Below are 19,611 nucleotides of genomic sequence, written 5' to 3' on the forward strand. Positions count from 1 at the left end.
GCGAGAGCGAACTTTCTCCGTCACGTCAGTAAGAAGCACATAGCTCGCGCCACTCGGGGGAACGTTTTTGATTGTATCTTCTGCATTGGCCGCTTTTAACCCGACGCAATCCCGAGACCCGATCCTTAGCCCGATCTTCACCCTTTTTTTCTTCTTCGCGAGATTAAATGCAAAAATCCGGACCCACTTTTGTGCGGGCCGATCACGGCGGATTCTACCTTAACTAAATTAAGCTTAACTCCTCCTTGGCTAAAGCTTATTATTTGCAACTCTCGCGCAGCAGTTCGTTCGCGAAACTTTCTCGTATCAACAGGGATCCAAAAGCACGAAATTACAGGGATGCTTTTGTGGTCGTTTCGAGGTAATTCTAAGCACCCCATACAATTGAAACCTATCTATACCCTATATACATGATGAAACATTACTTGAACGTTGCAAACCAAGCAGGAGGAATCCCTCCTAGGTTAGTTTCCGGCGTAGTTAAACGCTCATACTTGTGAGATAACACGTCAGTCCAAGAACCCGCCTTTTCCAGGAGCGTATTCTGGTGGTACCTTGGGCCACGCATCAACACCATCCATGAAGGCAATAGCCATGCCACCACCCAGATGAATCTCAAAATGACAGTGCATGAGCCAAGGTCCAGGGTTGTTAGAATGGTATCGTAGCACGATCCAAGATGGCCCGTCAAAAGACGTGATGAAGGTGTCCCGATAATTCGGTGTTTTGAGGTTAAATTTGGTAGGCTCGGCCTTCATTGCCTCTTCGACTGAAGAATAATTCCAGTGTCCTTCCCCGGCACCGATCTGCCAGGTCTTTCCGGAGTGTTTGTGCATGATATGCGGGAACTCCTGGGGCTGATTTGGAAGGGAACCTACCTGAACAACAAGGTCAATCCAAGTATTGTTCTTAGTGCGGATGACAAGGCTCTCGTCCATTGCGTCAGCTGAGTCTGGGTAGTAAAGTAATGGGGCGTATGCACTGCGATCCTCTTGATACATTGCACCACCTTTCATGGTGTATGTCCACGCGGTTTTCACGCGGTGAGTATCAAGGAGGTAAAGGGCATCTGCATGCGCGGCGGGTGCATTGGGTGGATAAGGCGGTAGGTTATCGCGGTCTAAGGTAACGACGTGCGTCGTGTTTAGACCGCCATAGTTGAGAATCCCTTTAGACTCCTTCGCTTCGTGAACACTCTTGTCATTCGGGTTCCGTTTATACCGTAGTGTGGCATATGATCCAATGATCTGAGTTAGACCTGTATCCATCACTCGAATTGTATAGTCTCGAGCATCGTTCTTGTGTAGCTTTACCATGACTGAGTATCGTTCACCAGCGTAAAACTTGACTGTGTCAACCTTCTGTGGCTCAATAAAATGACCGTCTGCCTCATAAACCCACATTTCATGCTCGTCAATGGCAAAAACGGGGGTCTTGAAGGTTGCAGCATCAACAAAGTTGAAACTGACCCATTCATCGGCTGGGTCGACTTCAAAAACCGCTTGCTCTCCCTCGGATGGCACACATCCTTGTTGTAGATGGAGAGGAATTGTCTCTGGGTGGCCATCGCGTAGATATTTGTTTTCCGTCGATCTGACAAAAGGGAGGCATCTATACTATGGATCAGTGATATTCTCGCTAGAGTCCCAGCAAACAGGGGCCGTACCCTTTGTCATTGACATGGCGTGGGTATATGGCCCATTTCATATAATCCATTGTGTGATTGACAAGAAAATCCTCTCCTTGACAGTATACGCTGCCTTTTCCATTGATAAGAATGCTATCCACGCAACTAGAAGAGAGTCCATAAGCTTTTGCGGAGTGCCGTAAGGAACAAGGAGCCATACAATATAGTATAACCTGAGTCTTCTTGGGCCTTCATATATTCCCACGACTTGAACCGGGTCCAGTCTGAGACAACTACAACATGAGGGTTCGCAACTGCTCTTTTCATGTTTTCAATGTCCTTTGGATTATTGCTGATAAGTGACCATGGAGCTGGAGCTGTGGGCTTTGGCCTGGTTAACGTTAAAGCATGTTCGGAAAATGCGAAATAATGGTTAAATAAGTACCTGATGTACATGGCACCGAATAGGCCATCAAACATCGTTGTCCTTGTATGCGAATGCCACCTTTTTATTTTCAGTTAGCTACCATTCCCAATATTTTATATCTCTAGATAAATTTCCTACCAATGAGTTCCAGAAGGATACGCCTTGAATCGGTAAATAAAAGACTCTCCCACCTCGATTGGTTTCTGTGTTAAGCCAGGGACACCGTCAGACCAGGGAGTGCCTTGCATCCTGGAGTTGTAAGTCGTTCACATCTCTTCTTTCAAAGCCGGCTACCAGATGGGACTTACAAGAGTCCATGCCAATGTATAGTTGTGTTAAAGGGCATTTTATTATGGACAAGGACCTATATATCAATTAACTAATTTCAGCAAGGCGCGCGCAAATGAATTTTGGCCCATCTTCCAGTCAGTTTCTTACCTCCACGTCGTCGTCTTCGTCCCAGACAAATGTAGGCCCCGGGAATTGGCCATTCATAAAGATCATCTCCCTGGGCTGTCCATTCGGCGCTCCCAAGCCCCATGTCAATGTCAGCTCCTCGCGTACGACCTTCGCAGCGGCCTCTCCTGCAGCGAGAGCGCAGAGGGCAATTATCCATCCTCGCATCGTTCCAACAAAGATCCGTTTAGATCTCGAGCCGATGAACACAGGAATAGGAATGCAGACAGGCAAAGAACTTCATTAAAAGGGCCAGGCTGGCGAGCTCGCCTCGGAGCTGGCTAACTACATTCCATCACCCAAAGACTGGAGAATACCACCGTAACTGGCTAATAATAGTTACATACATAAAACTAATATATATGTCCGAACACGAGAACGGCCGGGGACAGCCTAGCAAAACGCTATCAGATTAGTTTCCACAACCCGAACCCCGACCGAGCAGGCTGGAGAAGCAGAAGCCAGTCGACATGAGCCCAGAAACGACAGAGTTGATGCCCAGAAATGAATAAAACTGCTCCCGGGACTCTGCTTCCCGCCAGTGACTGCTTCTATTCTCCTGGTCTTGATCGGACACACATATACGCCAAGCTGGCAGCATGGAAAACCACCGGCTTCGACGTATAGTACGCCAGACACTGCGCGGAACGGCCGTGGTAGTGACTATCTTGCTGGCAGTACAATGGACCTTCAAGAGCTCGAGCGACAGCAAGGTCAGCAACTATATCAACAGCCGGCTGGGTGCGAACAGTGCCTCTTCGACCCCTGAACCCCATGGTACTGTGTGGGAGACCATCAGGAACGATACCCGTATCTCCAAATTTGTGAAAGTGCTGGGAGAATTCAAGAATATCGTAGCCGGTCTTGATGCACCGAAGGCCAAGTTCACCGTCTACGTCCCAACCGACGAAGCGTTCGAGAAGGAGACCTTTGCCTGGGACCTACCGTCCTTCTACTGGCTCTACCTGATCGGATACCATATGGGTGCAGGAGCGCTTTCGCAGAAAGATTTCTCGCACATGACTACAGCGCCGTCGTTTGTCTTTGCAGACGTCTTCGAGACATACCGCCAACGCATTAGCATACAGAGGGTAGATGGAGGTGACGGCTTCATGTTGAACCATGTAGCCCGGCCGGCTGCTCCTGAGATGGTGAGTGAGTGGCGCTTTTTGCTCAACAGTTGTATATCTATATAACTAGTTACCTAGCTCCTTGCTAATTATTTGTAGCCTGCAGTGAATGGTTACGTCCATCTGATTGATCGTGTCCTTATGATGCCAGAATCGACGTCCGACCTCCTACGTGATGACCCTAAATTGAGCAAACTGCGCAAAGCTCTCATCGATACAGACGTTGCCGTGACAGTCAACGATACGTCCACCCATCTCGGCCAGACTGTGTTTGCTCCTACCAATAAAGCCTTCGACAAGTTGGGATCAAAAGCCAATCAGTTTCTCTTTAGCCCCTATGGCAAAGAATATCTAAGAGCTCTGCTTCAATACCACATTGTTGCCAACCAGACCATGTTTAGCAATTTGCTGTTCCCTCATAACGGGGAGGCACAGATCCCCCTGGAAAACGGGTCAAAAGTAAGTACTCTCATCAGCCCTCCCCGTGCAATATCGTCGTTTGATTGCTGAGCCAAATGAATATTGTAGATACATCTTCCGACTCTGCTTCCTTCCCATAATCTGAGTGTGACGGTAGAGATGGATGGATCTCGAGTTTCTCCCAAGATCAACAATGCTGTTAGCATCGAGAGTCATGACATCGTGGTGATGGATGGCGTGGTACATAAGATTGACACCGTCTTGCTACCGCCGCTCCTATCCAATGGAGAAGAGTCTACCTCCGAACAATCATGGATAAGCACTATGGCACAATGGCTTCTAGGCCCCTCCGGAGTACCGGTGGGAGAGCTGAAAAAAAGATTAGAGAGACTTGTTGTAGAACCGTGACCAATCTCGCTATTTGCGCAATGCCGGTTGCCTACGCAATGATAAAAATCCGGTGTACCACATTTACATGTAGAATAATATACATTAAGAATCAACCATTTTGTCTTCTCTCTATAATTCACTTGGTTAACTAGCTAGTCAACGAGTGAGAAAATGATGCTCTCAAGCCTGGATGTTGTAATTTGATTTTACCCCTTTTAGAGTAACTCTACCCCGGTAGTTAGTTAGCCCCTGAATTTCCATACCCAACATGATCAATCGGAGGATTCATATGAGGAAACGTCAAACTATTCCATGAATCGTCTACCCTCAGCCAGGCTCGTGTTTTCGACTGTGAGAGAGTCCAGAAGCTTCTCCCTCCCTCGGGCGAAGATTTATCCAGCGAGACCAAATTGAGACCCATTTTCAGGGCCAGCCTTCGGGGCTCGGGTTTGAACCTGCCTGTGAGCCTTCCCCGATGTTTAACATACAATAACTAACTGGCTACAATAATGTTAGTGAGCATGTTCAACGAGTAACCCGAACAACTTCGGGCTTGGTATAGCGGCTGGTGGCTGAAGCATCGAGCTCCTGGTGTCTCTCGCGATGAACAACAGCGCCGGGACAGACTCAGCAACAAGCTATATCATGACGGCGGCAAGATTGGAGAGGGTCAAGATGAAGACGACATTGTTTCTATCTCTACATTTTCGATCTCTACCAAGTGTTGGCTAGCAATCCGCCAGAACGTCACCATGGCTGCCGAGGAAGTTCCATTGCAGAATAGCGAGCTATTCGATGTCAGTGACTGCGTTGCAGTTGTTACTGGAGGTGGAACAGGGATGGGCCTGATGATGGCAAAGGCACTCGAGGCCAACGGAGCAAAGGTCTACATTCTGGGTCGACGGCTGGCAGTCCTCGAGGCCGCCGCGAAGCAAGCAGTAAGCCAGATATAGATCTATATATGCACCCCCTAGGAGGAGTATGGAATCAAAGCACTAACAAGGCAACCCAGACATACGGAAACATTTACCCCTTACAATGTGATATCACCTCCAAGGATGACCTCGAGACGGCAGTGGAACGCATTGCCAGCGAGGACGGCTTCGTCAACTTGGTGGTTAACAACGCCGGAATCTCAACACCGAACCTAGGCCCCCAGCGGACGCGACCAAATGCCAAATGGAGCATCACAGACCTGCGGAACTACTGGTTCAGCAAGCCGTCATTCGAGGACTACGCCAGAGTCCTTGAAGCCAACACCACGGCGCCCCTGATGGTGACCTTTGCATTCCTCGAGCTGCTAGACCGGGGCAACCGTGTGCGCGCAGAGCAGGCAAAGGCAAACGGCGGCCGATCAGACTACGTGCGGAGCCAGGTCATCATGGTCAGCAGCGTTGGTGGCTTTGGTCGCGATAACTCGGCCTTCATCTACGGCGCCAGCAAGGCCGGGACAACGCAGATGACCAAGAATCTGTCGACATATCTCACGCCATGGAAGATCCGAGCGAATGTCCTGGCACCAGGATGTAAGGCCCCTTTAATTACTGCAAGATATAACCATCCCAGAAAGATAGGAAGCTAACGGTGGTGCCATAGATTTCCACACGGAGATGACCCAAGACTTCTACAAGAGTACGGGGGGTCGGTTACCGGCTACCATGACCCCTGAAGAGCGCTTTGGAGACATGCAGGAGATCAGTGGGACCCTCTTGTATATGGCCTCGAAGGCTGGTGCTTACTGTAACGGCTCAGTGATGCTTTCTGATGGAGGCTACCTTGCTATCCATCCCAGCGCTTATTGATCGATGTTATATTTGGGTCTTATTGTGAAAGCACTTTTTTTTTCTTATTTAACAGAAATATTGGTTATCCATGTTTATAAAATAGTTATATAAGGCTATGGCGAAGGATCATATTCGGGTTAAAGCCCCAGACAATAATCCCGATCGATATTGATAGAGTTATTATCAAAAGGCTGAGCTAAAGAGGCTAGCCACCAATTGAAGACAGAATTACTCTATTGACATAAATAATTCGAGAGCAGGGGGTTTACATTGGGAACTGGATCGAGATGTCAAGGGCAGAGATGATGCCAGCTAATATATACACAAAGTATAAGGAAAAAGTGAAAAGAAATCTTGACCATAATTAGCTACCTATCTCACACTCGCGTCGAATAAACTTAGGAAGAGTTTGTTTCAGCCTCAAACTACGGGTACCAATTCTTAGCCCGAAGCTCCTTGTTCATCTTGATTATGTTCTCCCGAGCACCGGCCCATGGCTTCCGCTTGCCCGCATTGAATAGTCGGTAGTGGAAAGGCAGCAAAAGCCCATCCATAACCATACTGCATAGTTCCCGGTCCATGAGCCAGAAAGTCCAGCCCTGCCAGCCATATCCCAAATTCGCTCCCATACCGAGACCGGCCGTTTCGTCAACCCATTCCAGCCAGTCAACTCCTTTAGTCAGGCCCGGCGTCACTCGCGAGTTGTTAGAGAGATTGGCAATCCACTTGAATTGCTCGTCCACTTGGCGGTTCATTTCTGCCTTGGATGGAAGTCGAGAAGTCCCCTTCCAGAGCTGTGCAACTGCCATGCTCGCAAGGTCGAACATCAGGAATGCCGGGTTCATGAATGACAAGTTGCCCATGAAAGCAAGTGACTCGGGGTGCTGCAGCGAGATAACATTCTGGTAAAGACGAGGCATCTTCCGGCCATTCGACATCTCGCAGGCGTCCTTCTGGTCGTAGATGGTTGGATCACTCTTCCCGAGCATTGAATAGTCAACGGTGTATCCAGTACACCAGACGATGGAGTCCACCTCAATTACAGTGCCATCGGTCATCTCGATGGTTGTGCCGTCACAGACGTGACGGATAGCGGGAAGGGAGATAACCCGGCCACTGGATAGGTTGTCAATGAGATTGTCGCTGATAATTGGTCGTTGCTGGCTGAAAGACGGAGCAGGATCCAGCTGCCATTCCGGCTTAAGGTCGTATAGCCGATTGCGAAGTCCGACAATAACGCTGTCCATCACCTTTTTCCACAGGCCTGGGGTGTAGCGGGACATCATACCCAAAATCCATCCTTTGCGATAAGTGCGTACATGGTCGACCGGCTTACCGTCAACCCATCGTGGCAGCTGGAACCTGGTTAGCTGTAACGAAAAGCAGTGGGATATAGTGCCGGCTCAAGACTTACCACTATGGCACCGTGACGGTGCGATACATACACTTGTTCCGCTACATCCGCCAGAAGGCCCGTGACATCGGCTGCAGTGTTTCCAAAACCAACAACCAACACCCGCTTTCCTGCATAGTCATCAGCGCTTTTATAGTTAGCTTGGATACTTATTGCAGGCATCAAGCCACCCATAAAAAGCCACCCATAAATTACCGAATGAGAAAAACAACAGCCCAACTTACCTCTTGAAAGTGACAGAATGTTGCACGTCTCCTTTGAATTTCTCGATTCCCGCTACCTTCGGGATATTGGGTACTTGATCGGGGCCCAACGCATGGATTACTTTGTCAAATTCCTGCACAGTCTTCTGGTCTTCGTTTCCAACTGGAGATATTTCAATTTCCCACTTGTGTTTCATCTCATTCCAGCTTGCACGGTGGATGTTTGTGCTAAGGCGCACATGTGGCATGACCTGGAAATGCTCGGCGTACGAGGCAAGGTATTTCGCCATATGGCTTGCTGTCGGGAAATCTGGCGTATCTACACCCAGTTAAAACCATACAATTCCGCAATGCATAAGCTCTTGCGCAAACTCACCATCAGGAAAGGGAAAATCGGTGAATGATCCCTAGTATAAAAGGTCTGCTTAGTCCAGCTCTTCTATATAGGCAACAGGTTGTATAGAGCTATCTTACACGATGTTTGGATCCGTTTGTTACCGTGGCTAGAAAACGAATTGAGCTCAGGTCAGTTGAATGAGTCCACATAGCACATATAGAGAGCAAAAGCTAACTTGGTAACACAGAGATGTTCTTATTCTCCTCATTGTAATGCCACAGGCCGCCAACGTATGAATTTCGATCGAATCCAGTCACATTGAAGCCTTCCTCAAGCATGTTCTTCATCGACACAAGGCCGAGAGCCCCTATATTGGTGCCAAGTCAGCTATCTGCATATCGTTATCCATAGCCAATTCGGCGGAGAGGCAGCAAGCTACCAGTTTAGAATCTTTACATACCGAGACCAAGAACTGCAACTGTTGGCGCTTTTTCAGACATTTCGGAAGCCCAAATGATCAAAGGAGATGAAACAGCTTTGCCAATAGTATGTAAATGGGTATCATCAAATGTTGACCGTTATTCTTGGGTATGTCTGGGCAGCCCTATCGTATAAAGGGTGGAAAGGAACACGGCAAAAGAAACATTAAAACAAAATAAATCTCCGTAGTAGAATGTCTGCTTCATTAACATTGTAGATTCCAAATTACCCGGGCCCTCCGAAAGGGGGCTGAGATGTCGTAGGATTCGGGGTACAGTCGGGACTCAACCGGGTTAAGTTGAGCTGATATGGAAGAGGATCCAGGCTCGGCCCAGTGGACTCTTACTCGGATATGGGAGCCCACATTTAGAGAACCTTGTACCTCATGGCTATCCACAATGTATAGTAGTACCACTATTCTCCCCTTGTTTCAGTACAGATATTGGACCCTCGTTGAGATCCGAATTCCGACACATGGTCCCGGGAATGATCGGGGGTCGCGCGGGAGTCCTGCAAGATCTCTTTCGGGTCTTGTTATTGGTTCGGGAAATGTATGGAGACATATTTGACATGCAGAGCTGAAGAGTATTGGTAGGCTTGAGCTAGACGCTGGCGGACGAGTCGAGGACCAAGCGGCTGCCACCACTCACATGGGAATGGAGTCTCCAAAGACGGGCACGTGGGAACGTGGTGTGTAAATATAGCCAATGTAGACATCTCACAAGGGTCTTGCTTGAGGCTTTAAAAACTGTTGGAAATCCCCCTAGGACATATCAGAGCAGAGTTCAACTGCGCAGTTCCATACGTGACTTCTACTGGAGCTCCAGTTCTCCCTTTCCATTTTCAACTTCCCATGCAGTTCAGCACTTAGGCAATAGTAATTGCTTCAACATATAACTCAAGTGCCTCTGCTGACCATGGTGAATCAACTGCACCTCTATCTCTTCGGAGATTTGACATATGACATTTCCACAAAGCTGCAACCACTCCTTCACTTTGATTCATATCCCCTTCTTCGTTCGTTTTTTGATTGCGTTTCCGATAAACTCAGAGCTGAGATTGGCCAATTGCCGGCCCAGGACAAAGAAGTTTTCCCTCGTTTTTCTAGCATTGCTGAGCTATTGACATGGCGTAACGGCCACAGCAGGTCAAATCCTGCTGTTGAGAATGCATTGACGTGCATCTATCAACTGGGAGAATTTATTCAGTAAGTCCCTGGAGTTAGGAGCATCTGCATAATCAAGCAATGAATGTCCTGAATGAATCCATGCTAATGAATATGCCCCTTTTCTACTGCAGCCAACATGAGGGTCTCGGACAGGAATACTTCTCTCCCCAAGAAACATGCGTATCAGGTATCTGCACCGGTGCCCTTTCTGCCGCAGCTGTTAGCTGTTGTAGGACTGCATCTGAATTGGTCCCTATTGCTGTACAAACGGTACTGGTCGCTTTTCGATTGGGAATGTGCACATTACGTGCTGCCAAGGCAATTGACCCGTCAGAAGGAAACTGGTCGATGGTTGTATCTTGTGATTCAACTGACAAAGTTGGAGAGCTTCTTTGCAAATTCTCTGAGTCTAATGTAAGAATGATGTTTGCACTGCTATCGGGATAACAATGGCTAACACGTTCCACAGAATCTTCCCATCACATCAATACCATGGATTAGTGCATATGGGGAGGATAACTGGGTGTCGATTAGTGCACCTGCATCCATTTTGCTAGCACTTCGCTCCTCTGAGATACTGTCAGGAATGCGCTCGCGTGTACTTGATATCCACTCTCCTTATCATGCAAAGCATATATTTTCAAATATCGACATCGATGCAATCCTCGAGACAACCGATTCTCAGGAGTGGGAGCGATATAGAGCCGTTCGGCCTATGGTTTCGAGCACCACTGGAGAAGTAATTGAGCCCGAAGGACTCCGATCCCGCTTGGAGGCAGCACTCATTCAAATTTTGATTGAGCCGATCAGATGGACAGAGCTCACTCAGGGGCTGGCTGCATTCATGTCCTCAATCAACGCAACGAGGTTCCACGTTATTTCTATTGGCACCAATGCAGAGGCCACATTAACTGCATCACTGAGCTCCAAGATGCAACTTGATGATTCACAAGTCCCCAGTAATGGCGAAAGTGTGAAGCCAGACCAAAACGGTGGCGAGGCCCGTGGAAATATGGTCCGTGGTCGATCCAAGATCGCTATCGTTGGCCTCTCAGGCAGATATCCAAGTGCAGAGAATAACGAGGAATTCTGGGATCTCATCTTCCGTGGACTAGACGTGCATAAAACTGTGCCAGATCTCCACTGGAGTGCTAAGACACATGTTGACCCTACCGGCAAGAAAAAGAATACCAGTGCTACCCCGTACGGCTGCTGGTTGGAACATCCTGAGGCATTTGATGGACTCTTTTTCAACATGTCACCCCGCGAGGCACCCCAAGTCGACCCTGCTCAGCGTATCGCCTTGATGACCGCCTATGAAGCAATGGAACAAGCCGGAATTGTCCCTGGCGCTACCCCATCCACCCGCCACGACCGGGTGGGCGTCTTCTATGGAGTCACAAGCAATGACTGGATGGAAACTAACAGTGCCCAAAACATCGACACCTACTTCATTCCTGGTGGTAACAGAGCGTTCATCCCAGGCAGGATCAACTATTTCTTCAAATTCAGCGGTCCCAGCTACAGTGTTGACACTGCATGCTCTTCTAGTTTGGCATCTCTCCATATCGCTTGCAATTCTCTGTGGCAGCGTGATATTGATACTGCCATTGCGGGTGGAACAAACATCCTTACCAACCCTGACTTTACTGCTGGTCTGGATCGTGGACACTTCCTCTCACGCACTGGTAACTGTAAGACGTTTGATGACGATGCCGATGGGTATTGCCGTGGAGAAGGTGTTGGCACCGTTATCCTGAAGCGTTTGGAGGATGCCATTGCTGACAAGGATCCTATCCACGGTCTCATCTTGGGAACTTACACAAATCATTCGGCGGAGGCAGAGTCAATCACCCGCCCGCATGTTGGAGCCCAGAGGGATATCATGAGAAATATTCTGAGCAACAGTGGAGTTGATCCATACAGTGTGAGTTACGTTGAACTGCATGGAACAGGTACTCAGGCAGGCGATGCTAGAGAAATGACCTCTGTCCTGGACACTTTCGCGCCTGCAGACGCCCGTCGATATCGTCGGCCCGAAGAGTCCTTACATCTAGGCTCAGTTAAATCCAACATCGGTCATGGAGAGGCTGCTGCTGGAGTCAGTGCTCTGATCAAGGTTCTCTTGATGTTGAGAAACAATACCATCCCTCCGCACTGTGGTATCAAAAACAAAATCAACTCCAGCTTCCCAACCGACCTTGATACCAGGAACGTATATATTGCAAAGAAGGCCGTCCCCTGGCCTTCAAAGGAGGGGCAACCACGCAGGGTATTTATAAACAACTTCAGCGCTGCAGGAGGAAACTCTGCCCTGGTCCTTGAAGAAAAACCTGTAGAGGCTGAGATTCTGGGAACAGATCCTAGAGCTGCCCATGTGGTAACGGTGTCAGCCAAATCAGCAATTTCTTTGAGTCGAAACATCCAGTCACTGGCAGATTATATTGAGAAGCATCAAGACGAGGCTCTTTTCCTTCCCCAGTTGTCCTATACCACGACCGCACGTCGAATTCACCATCAACATCGAGTTGCTGTTACCGGTACATCTGCTGCCGATATCAAGGCAGCTCTTGAAACAGCGGCTGCAAATGGAGATGGCAAGGTTAGAGCAAGAGTTGCACCCAAGGTCACATTCACATATACTGGACAAGGTGCTCAGTATGTTGGTATGGCTAAGCAGCTATACAAATTATTCGATCAATTTAAGAGAGACATCAACCGGTTTGACAGCCTTGCCCAGAAGCTAGGATTCCCCAGCTTCATTTCTGTGATTGAGGATGAGTCTAGCCAGCAACAGCACGATATCTCTCCAGTCACCTTACAACTCTCCAGTGTCTGTATGCAAATGGCTTTATCTCGGCTGCTTATTTCCTGGAATATCATTCCGGACAATGTCATAGGTCACAGCCTTGGTGAATATGCTGCTCTTAATACCGCTGGTGTTCTATCTGACACAGACACCATTTTCCTCGTGGGAAGACGTGCTCAGTTGTTAGAGCAGCATTGTACACTTGGAACACACAGCATGCTTGTGGTTAAGGCTTCTTTATCTGCCGTCCAGAGAGCACTCGATGGTACGGACTTTGAGGTTGCATGTATCAATGCACCAGAGGAGACTGTGCTTGCCGGCCCCAACACACAAATTGAAGCCCTCAAGGAGTCCTTGAACAACAATGGCCTCAAGACAAAGATCATTTCGGTGCCTTTTGCATACCATTCTTCCCAGGTAGATTCCATATTGAACCATTTCGAGACACTGGCTACAGGCGTTATGTTCCGCAAGCCAGCGATTCCGGTTATATCTCCATTGCTAGCCGAGGTCATCGTGGACGATGGTATCATTTGCCCTAGGTATCTAAGGAGACATTGCCGTGAGACCGTCAATTTCCTTGGAGCCCTTCAGCATGTCAAAGAGACTGGAGTCGTGAAAGATAAGTCCTTTTTCGTTGAGGTAGGCCCCCACCCTATCGTGACTGGTATGGTTAAGGCAATCTTTGGGACCTCTGTCACTTCTATGCCTACGCTTCAGCGTAGCCGTGATGACCTGAAGGTTGTAACCGAATTGCTTGTTTCCCTTTATTCGGCCGGCACCGACCTTCGCTGGAACGAGTACCACCGCGACTTTGAGGCCTCTCACAAGGTCCTGGAACTCCCTGCATACAACTGGGACTTGAAGAACTACTGGATGCAGTACGTGAATGACTGGTCTTTGCGAAAGGGTGACCCGCCATTGATCGTTGGCCCTTCGTCCTTGACCTCAACTACCATCCACAAAGTAGTGGACGACAGTATTGACAAAATTGTTGTCGAGTCGGATATGGCACGCGAAGATTTTAATCCCTTGGTACAAGGCCACGAGGTCGATGGCGTGCCTCTATGCACACCAGTAAGTGCCGGCGTGAATCGATAGTTTCCAAGCGATAATACTGATGCTAACCGTACTTCTAGTCTGTCTATGCGGATATAGCCCTTTCCATCGGCAAGTATCTTCTGGAGAGATACCATCCAGAAATCGAAACGAACCTGGTCGACGTGGCCAACATGACTGTCTTGAAGGCATTGATTGCTCGGGCTCAGGGGCCCCAGCCTCTTCGCACCATAGCAACTGTCGATTGGTCTGCTAAGAAAGCTGGCGTTTCCTTCCGCTCTTACGATGTAAGTCTTCCCTACCATGGTGTTGGAATGCCAGAGTCCCGTGCTAACATTGAACCACTGTAGAAATCTGGAGAGCCAACGGTGGAACATGCGACCTGCGAGATACACTTCACTGATCGGTCTAGGCTCAAGCTGTTAGAGAGCTCTACTGCAACTATCAAGGCTCGAATGGGCGCTATGCGCGAGACCCTTGGAAGCGGTGAAACCCAAAGATTCAATCGAGCAATGGTTTATAAGATGATCAGTCCTTTGGCACAATTCCACCGAGACTATCAGCCACTCGATGAAGTTATCATCGATAGCAACAGCCTGGAAGTCTCCAGTCAGGTCAACTTCACAGGTGTCCAGGCTGCTGGTAACTTCTTTGCCCATCCAGCTTATATTGACGGCCTCACACAGGCAGGAGGGTTTGTCATGAACTGCAATGACAGTAATGATTTGGCAGTGGAGGTGTTCGTTAACCATGGCTGGGAGTCTCTGCAGCTGTATGAGCCTCTTCAGAAGGAGAAAAAGTATAAGACTTTCTGTCATATGTCTCCAGGAGACAACAGAAAATTCCATGGAGATGTGGTGGTCTTTGATGAAAGCGAGAAAATCGTAGCCAGTTACAAGGGCATTGTTGTAAGTTGCTCCTATCAGAACTAAACTTGCGAGGCCAAGTAACTGACAACTGGCAAACAGTTCCAAGGCGTTCCTCGTCGAGTGTTGCGTTTCTTCTTGAAGCCTGAAGCGCCGGCCGCTCCCCGTGGACAAGCAAACCAAAAGACCACAGCACGACCAGCTCCTGTTGCACCAGCTGCAACGGCCATGCCAACTTCTACCTCCAAGCCAATCGCTAAGCCCGCCATGGCTCCAACAACATCCAGCACCAAGTCACCAAAGGTCAAGCAGGCATTCCAAATCATCTCAGAAGAAGCCGGCGTGCCTGTTGAAGACCTCACGGACGATTGTGTCTTCACAGACATGGGAATTGATTCGCTGTTGGCCCTAGTGATCACAAGCCGATTCCGGGAGGAGCTCGAGTTGGACGGGGAACTGGATGATATATTCCTCACGTATACCTCGGGAAAAGCACTTAGAAGCTACCTTGCAAAGCAGTCAGGTTCGGAGATCCCAATAGTGGTGGAACCAACACCATTACCGGTCATTGCGCTAAATGTTGAACCCGCCGTCACTTCTCGAATCTCCATGGGTGCCGATTGTGCTGCTGCCCTTGCTATAGTGTCTGAAGAGAGTGGAATTGCGATTGCAGAGCTCGCTGATGAGTGTATCCTTGCAGAAATTGGTATCGATTCACTTCTGGCGCTTGTTATCGTCAGTCGTTTCAAGGAGGAATTGGACGTCGATATTGACAGTCAATCTGTGTTCACAGATTCCTTCACGATCCGAGACCTGAAGGCATTCTTTGGAAAAGGGGAATCGACTATTACTACCCGCGCACCGTCCATTCTGATGGAAAGCTCTGACGAAAATACCATGTCATCCATGACACCGCCAGACTCAAGTTCCGACTACGACACGTCCGAGAAGCCAGAACACATTGCTGTACCGCCTGCCACATCTGTTCTATTGCAGGGTATTGCAAGACATGCAGAGAAGATCCTCTTCCTCTTCCCTGACGGCTCAGGATCTGCAACTTCATATTCAGCAATCCCGCGGCTGAGTCCCCGCGTAGCTGTCATCGGGCTTAACTCTCCCTATAACAAGATCCCAGAGCTTTTCAGATGCACTCTCGACGACCTGATTGATAGTTACATAGATGAGGTCCGCCGTCGTCAACCAACAGGGCCATATTATTTCGGAGGCTGGTCCGCCGGAGGTATTTTGGCCTACCGCGCCGCTCAAAAGCTGATTGAAGCTGGTGAAAAAGTTCTCGATCTTATTCTAATCGATTCCCCGGTCCCAAGGGGGTTGGACAAGCTGCCACAGCATTTCTATGATCACTGCAGCAAGTATCAGGTATTCGGACACCGTGCTGGGCCAACCAAGGGCCATGCGAAGGCGCCAGCATGGCTCATTCCACACTTCAATGCAACAATTGACACCCTACATGATTACCATGCGTCCCCTCTTCCTGCTGGTAAAACGCCACGAACGACTATCATATGGGCGTGTGAGAGTGTAATTGATGGTGTTAATGTGCCCAAACTACAGTCCCATCCCGACGATACACCGGGCATGAAGTTTTTGTCTGAACAACGCACCGACTTTTCAGCAGCTGGGTGGGAGGCCGTCTTTCCAGGAGGAGAGATTATCTTGGAGCGTATTGAGCGCGCCAACCACTTCTCTATGATGGTGAGTACAACAACCTGAGCACATTCGAAGAGCCAGTCTTGATCAGTAACTAACCACACAATCGTATTAGAAAGGAGAGCATGCATCTAAGCTAGCTGCAATCATTAAAGCTGCACTAGCATAAGCGAATGAAGTGAAATAGCTGTGGCCGGAGTGTACATACGTGACCAATAGCTAGAGGCGTTTGAGATTTGTCATTTTTAGATAATAACCGCGCATAATAATTTTGTTGTTTAAACCTGTCCTGTAGAACAAATGAAAGATCCGTAATTCTTCTGCATAAGGGCAAGCCCAACTTGTGTCGGTCAAATTGAGTAAATATGAGTAAACATTCTTTGAACTAGCTACCCGTAAGCAGAGTCAGCTAGTTCAACGCCAATCCTACGCAGGGGAGGGGGGAGAAGAGAAGAAAATCAGTTACTGGTTTAGATACTCTCCAGAGTGACGGAATCAGAGGTTTGAAGCAGCTTATGGCGAAAGTAGATGGTCAGGTGTACCAGATGAAGAGGCACTCTACAGCGTCAAAGCAGGTTGCGTCAGCGATGGAGTGAGCTTGACTGGCCAGGACTCGCGCGCAGGAGGCCCGATGGAGACTGTGGTGGTGAGGATGATGGCGAGCGTGACTCAAGCCGCTCTCGCTGCGCCCATGCACGAACGATGACTCCATAACTAGTCGGCAGTGATGGCGGGGATAAATTCTGCTCGTCCAGCTGACGCGATGATTTCTTCAAGTCGCTCAAGGCCTGCTAGCCATAAACCGGCCCAGGACGAGGAGGGAAGCCCATTTGGCTGTCTCTCATCGAGTCAACTTTGCAAGGTAGTTAACGGTTGTAACCGTCTCTCTGACCTAAACTCAGCATTCACACCCCCTTGGGTCGCCATGGTCGCATTCAATCATAGTATTAACCCAACGAACAACTGCGGAGTAGCAGTGACAAGGGCCTGATCTCGGTAGAAGGGGTCACAACAGGCACAAGAGTTTGTACGAGGACAAGTGTTAGAGGCTTGTAGAGGACCGGACCAGGAGGAGCGCGTTGAAGTATAAATAAACTATCGTACCTAACTACAAGTGGTTAGTTAGCCGAAGTGTGGGCCATCCCGCTTAGAGGTAGAGGTTGGGTAGTTGTGGATAAAGGAGAAGGGTAAAAGATTAGAGAACAGGTGAGATTCCGCACTCGATCTGCGTACCCAAATCCCGCCGTATCCAGCTGCCTAGCTGTGTATCCTAAGCACAATCCTCTACTTCTGCTATATTATCTCGTTATACTAGGGTAGGGTTAGGGTTAGGAAGAGCTAGGGGTTAGAGGAATAAGAATTCTATACAAGAGTAAGAAGGTAAAATAAAAAAAAAAAGGAGATAGGTATAAGAGGTAAGCAAATAGAGTAAGGTAAGGCGTGGCCTCGGAGTACATAGATACACTGGAGAACCTTACGCTAAGAAAAATACATACATTACTCTGTGTACCGAGTGGATACGGTGGCATTTAGGTAAGTGGCATTTCAGCAATTAGGCAGTTCCACGGTAATAATACACTAACAAGAGGCAGTACATTGCAATCATCCTAATTGGAAGCTCCAAGTTCCTGCACAGGCATCTGGCTAGGCTCATCGTTGTCATCTTGCCCAGATTGAGACTCATTCTCAGCAACCGGGGTTGCACATTGGGGCGTCTGGCAACGCCGACTGTTATCCAGCCAGTTATACTTCTTCATACGCATACGGTTCAAGGCAGAAACAGTAGGCTTTGCGGCTACTGGTCCTTCGGCAGTAAGGTCGATCCTTGCAGGTTCTGAGGGCACTGTTGTAGGCTTGGATGCTCCTTGATGAGAAGCAAGATTTGCTGCCGTAGCCTTGGAGGCTACAGCGATTGCGGCATGATACTGCGTGAGGAGGTTGAGGTGGGCAGCTTCAAGGTTCCGAAACTTGTTGCGCCAGAGTTCCGCCTCAGCTGTGGCTTCTTCGATTGCCTTGTTTTTAAAAGTTATCGACCGTTTCAGGAGGGTACATTCTTCTCTCATCTGCTGTGCCTTTGACTTTCCCGTAACAGGGTCAATGCCCCCCCACTGCGCAGAAAACCATGCAATTTTATCCCGCTCATATCTCATCCTATGAGCTACCCTGCGGTATTGGTTGATTCTGTGGTTAACTGTGCTGTCCGCTACTTCAACACACTTGACGTGAGCGACCGGAGTCGACGGTAGATAACCTAGAGGTCCGCCCATGCGAGGATAGGGAGAAATATATTTCTCTGCATTGTTGGGCGTAGTGAAAACCTGTCTGTACATGGAATTCAGTAGATCTTGGCTCCCGATATTGTTGTATTTTTTTATAATTTCAGACACTGGTTTTCGTACCCACGGCTTGAGAAAGACTGGCTCGGCAGCTGGGGGGGATTCTGGGGGTGATAGGATCGAGGAAGAGACAGTGTGACAGGGCCTTCCAGGAAGAGACAACGGTTGAGGGATCGGAACTGGCGGCGGAACGGGTTCACCAGGAACTTCAACATCGTCGAACAAAGAGTCAACCGACGGTTCACGTTCTCTTCGAGAATTATCATCAGGAATATATTGCGTCGGTGGCGAAGGCAGGGTATGTTCCACGGTTAAAGCTTGCGGTACATCCTCCTGCTCATATGAGCGGCCCGTATGTGGAAGTAAAGCAAGATGTGGCCCTCTTTGAGAGAGAGCTATTGAGCCGTCGCTAGAGTGACAGGAAACAGTATTGCGTGGCGGCGAAGGACTTTCAGTTTGAAGGGTTCCAGGAGTATTGGAGGATACTTTGCACAATCTTTTGGAAGTTTCACAGATGTCATCGGTACGGATGTTCGTGGCATCGTCTATGCAATCAAAAGACCTTTTGAGCATACGCTTACCATCATTCAGTTCCGCCGTTAAGGGGCCCGTATGCTCGTTGGTTGATGGTTGGGCACTATGAGTTTCAGTATTTTCCGCCACTGGGTTTGTGTTGTCGTTCAGCGTAGTGTCGTGTTGTAGTGGGTTACCGTCAATATCATCGTTGCCTCCGTTTGAGGCTGTGAGTCTGTCCAAGACATCCTGAAAATCACCTCCATCACCAAAAAGGCCCAAGTCAGAGAGAGAATCAAGCCCCTCAGTAACGTCTGGTTCACCCGGGAAACCCCACAAATGCTGCAGCTGTGGTTCAAGTAAATGTGTAAGCTCTTGGCCTTGATTCATAGCTGGCTGAGAGTTGGGAGAGAGCTCTGTCCGCAGCTCATGAGGGCTTTGGACAGGAGGAAAACAGCAAGGCAGTGTCTGTAAAGAAGCATAAATACCTTCTGATGACGAGGACTGCATCGTGTTCATAA

At 48.7% G+C, this 19,611-nt stretch overlaps 6 protein-coding genes across 6 annotated transcripts; 3 read left to right on the plus strand and 3 right to left on the minus strand.

Annotated features, from left to right (window-relative positions):
* Window positions 1-509: 509 nt before the first annotated feature.
* Window positions 510-2,107, minus strand: ARB_07990 (conidial pigment biosynthesis oxidase Arb2; the record flags this gene model as incomplete). Its single annotated transcript, XM_003013832.1, has 3 exons — window positions 510-1,611; window positions 1,667-1,780; window positions 1,848-2,107. 3 exons carry the CDS (start codon window positions 2,105-2,107, stop codon window positions 510-512), a joined length of 1,476 nt encoding a protein of 491 aa, XP_003013878.1.
* Window positions 2,108-3,109: 1,002 nt separating this feature from the next.
* ARB_07991 (Fasciclin domain family protein) lies at window positions 3,110-4,468 on the plus strand (the record flags this gene model as incomplete). Its single annotated transcript, XM_003013833.1, has 3 exons — window positions 3,110-3,661; window positions 3,740-4,099; window positions 4,169-4,468. 3 exons carry the CDS (start codon window positions 3,110-3,112, stop codon window positions 4,466-4,468), a joined length of 1,212 nt encoding a protein of 403 aa, XP_003013879.1.
* A 503-nt stretch (window positions 4,469-4,971) lies between these two features.
* ARB_07992 (short chain dehydrogenase/reductase family protein) lies at window positions 4,972-6,252 on the plus strand (the record flags this gene model as incomplete). The annotated part of the gene is made up of 4 exons (XM_003013834.1): window positions 4,972-4,982; window positions 5,013-5,388; window positions 5,463-5,976; window positions 6,047-6,252. The coding sequence occupies 4 exons, from the start codon at window positions 4,972-4,974 to the stop codon at window positions 6,250-6,252; spliced, it is 1,107 nt and encodes a 368-aa protein (XP_003013880.1).
* Window positions 6,253-6,659: 407 nt separating this feature from the next.
* Window positions 6,660-8,141, minus strand: ARB_07993 (uncharacterized protein; the record flags this gene model as incomplete). Its single annotated transcript, XM_003013835.1, has 3 exons — window positions 6,660-7,604; window positions 7,649-7,775; window positions 7,873-8,141. The coding sequence occupies 3 exons, from the start codon at window positions 8,139-8,141 to the stop codon at window positions 6,660-6,662; spliced, it is 1,341 nt and encodes a 446-aa protein (XP_003013881.1).
* A 1,444-nt stretch (window positions 8,142-9,585) lies between these two features.
* On the plus strand, window positions 9,586-16,410 carry ARB_07994 (conidial pigment polyketide synthase PksP/Alb1; the record flags this gene model as incomplete). Its single annotated transcript, XM_003013836.1, has 7 exons — window positions 9,586-9,875; window positions 9,968-10,250; window positions 10,306-13,722; window positions 13,785-13,991; window positions 14,055-14,612; window positions 14,673-16,286; window positions 16,357-16,410. The coding sequence occupies 7 exons, from the start codon at window positions 9,586-9,588 to the stop codon at window positions 16,408-16,410; spliced, it is 6,423 nt and encodes a 2,140-aa protein (XP_003013882.1).
* A 1,438-nt stretch (window positions 16,411-17,848) lies between these two features.
* On the minus strand, window positions 17,849-19,600 carry ARB_07995 (uncharacterized protein; the record flags this gene model as incomplete). The annotated part of the gene is made up of 1 exon (XM_003013837.1): window positions 17,849-19,600. One exon carries the CDS (start codon window positions 19,598-19,600, stop codon window positions 17,849-17,851), a length of 1,752 nt encoding a protein of 583 aa, XP_003013883.1.
* Between the last annotated feature and the right edge of the window lie 11 nt (window positions 19,601-19,611).

This window comes from Trichophyton benhamiae, assembly GCF_000151125.1.
Source record: "Trichophyton benhamiae CBS 112371 chromosome Unknown contig00075.49, whole genome shotgun sequence".
Taxonomy (NCBI): Eukaryota; Fungi; Ascomycota; class Eurotiomycetes; order Onygenales; family Arthrodermataceae; genus Trichophyton; species Trichophyton benhamiae.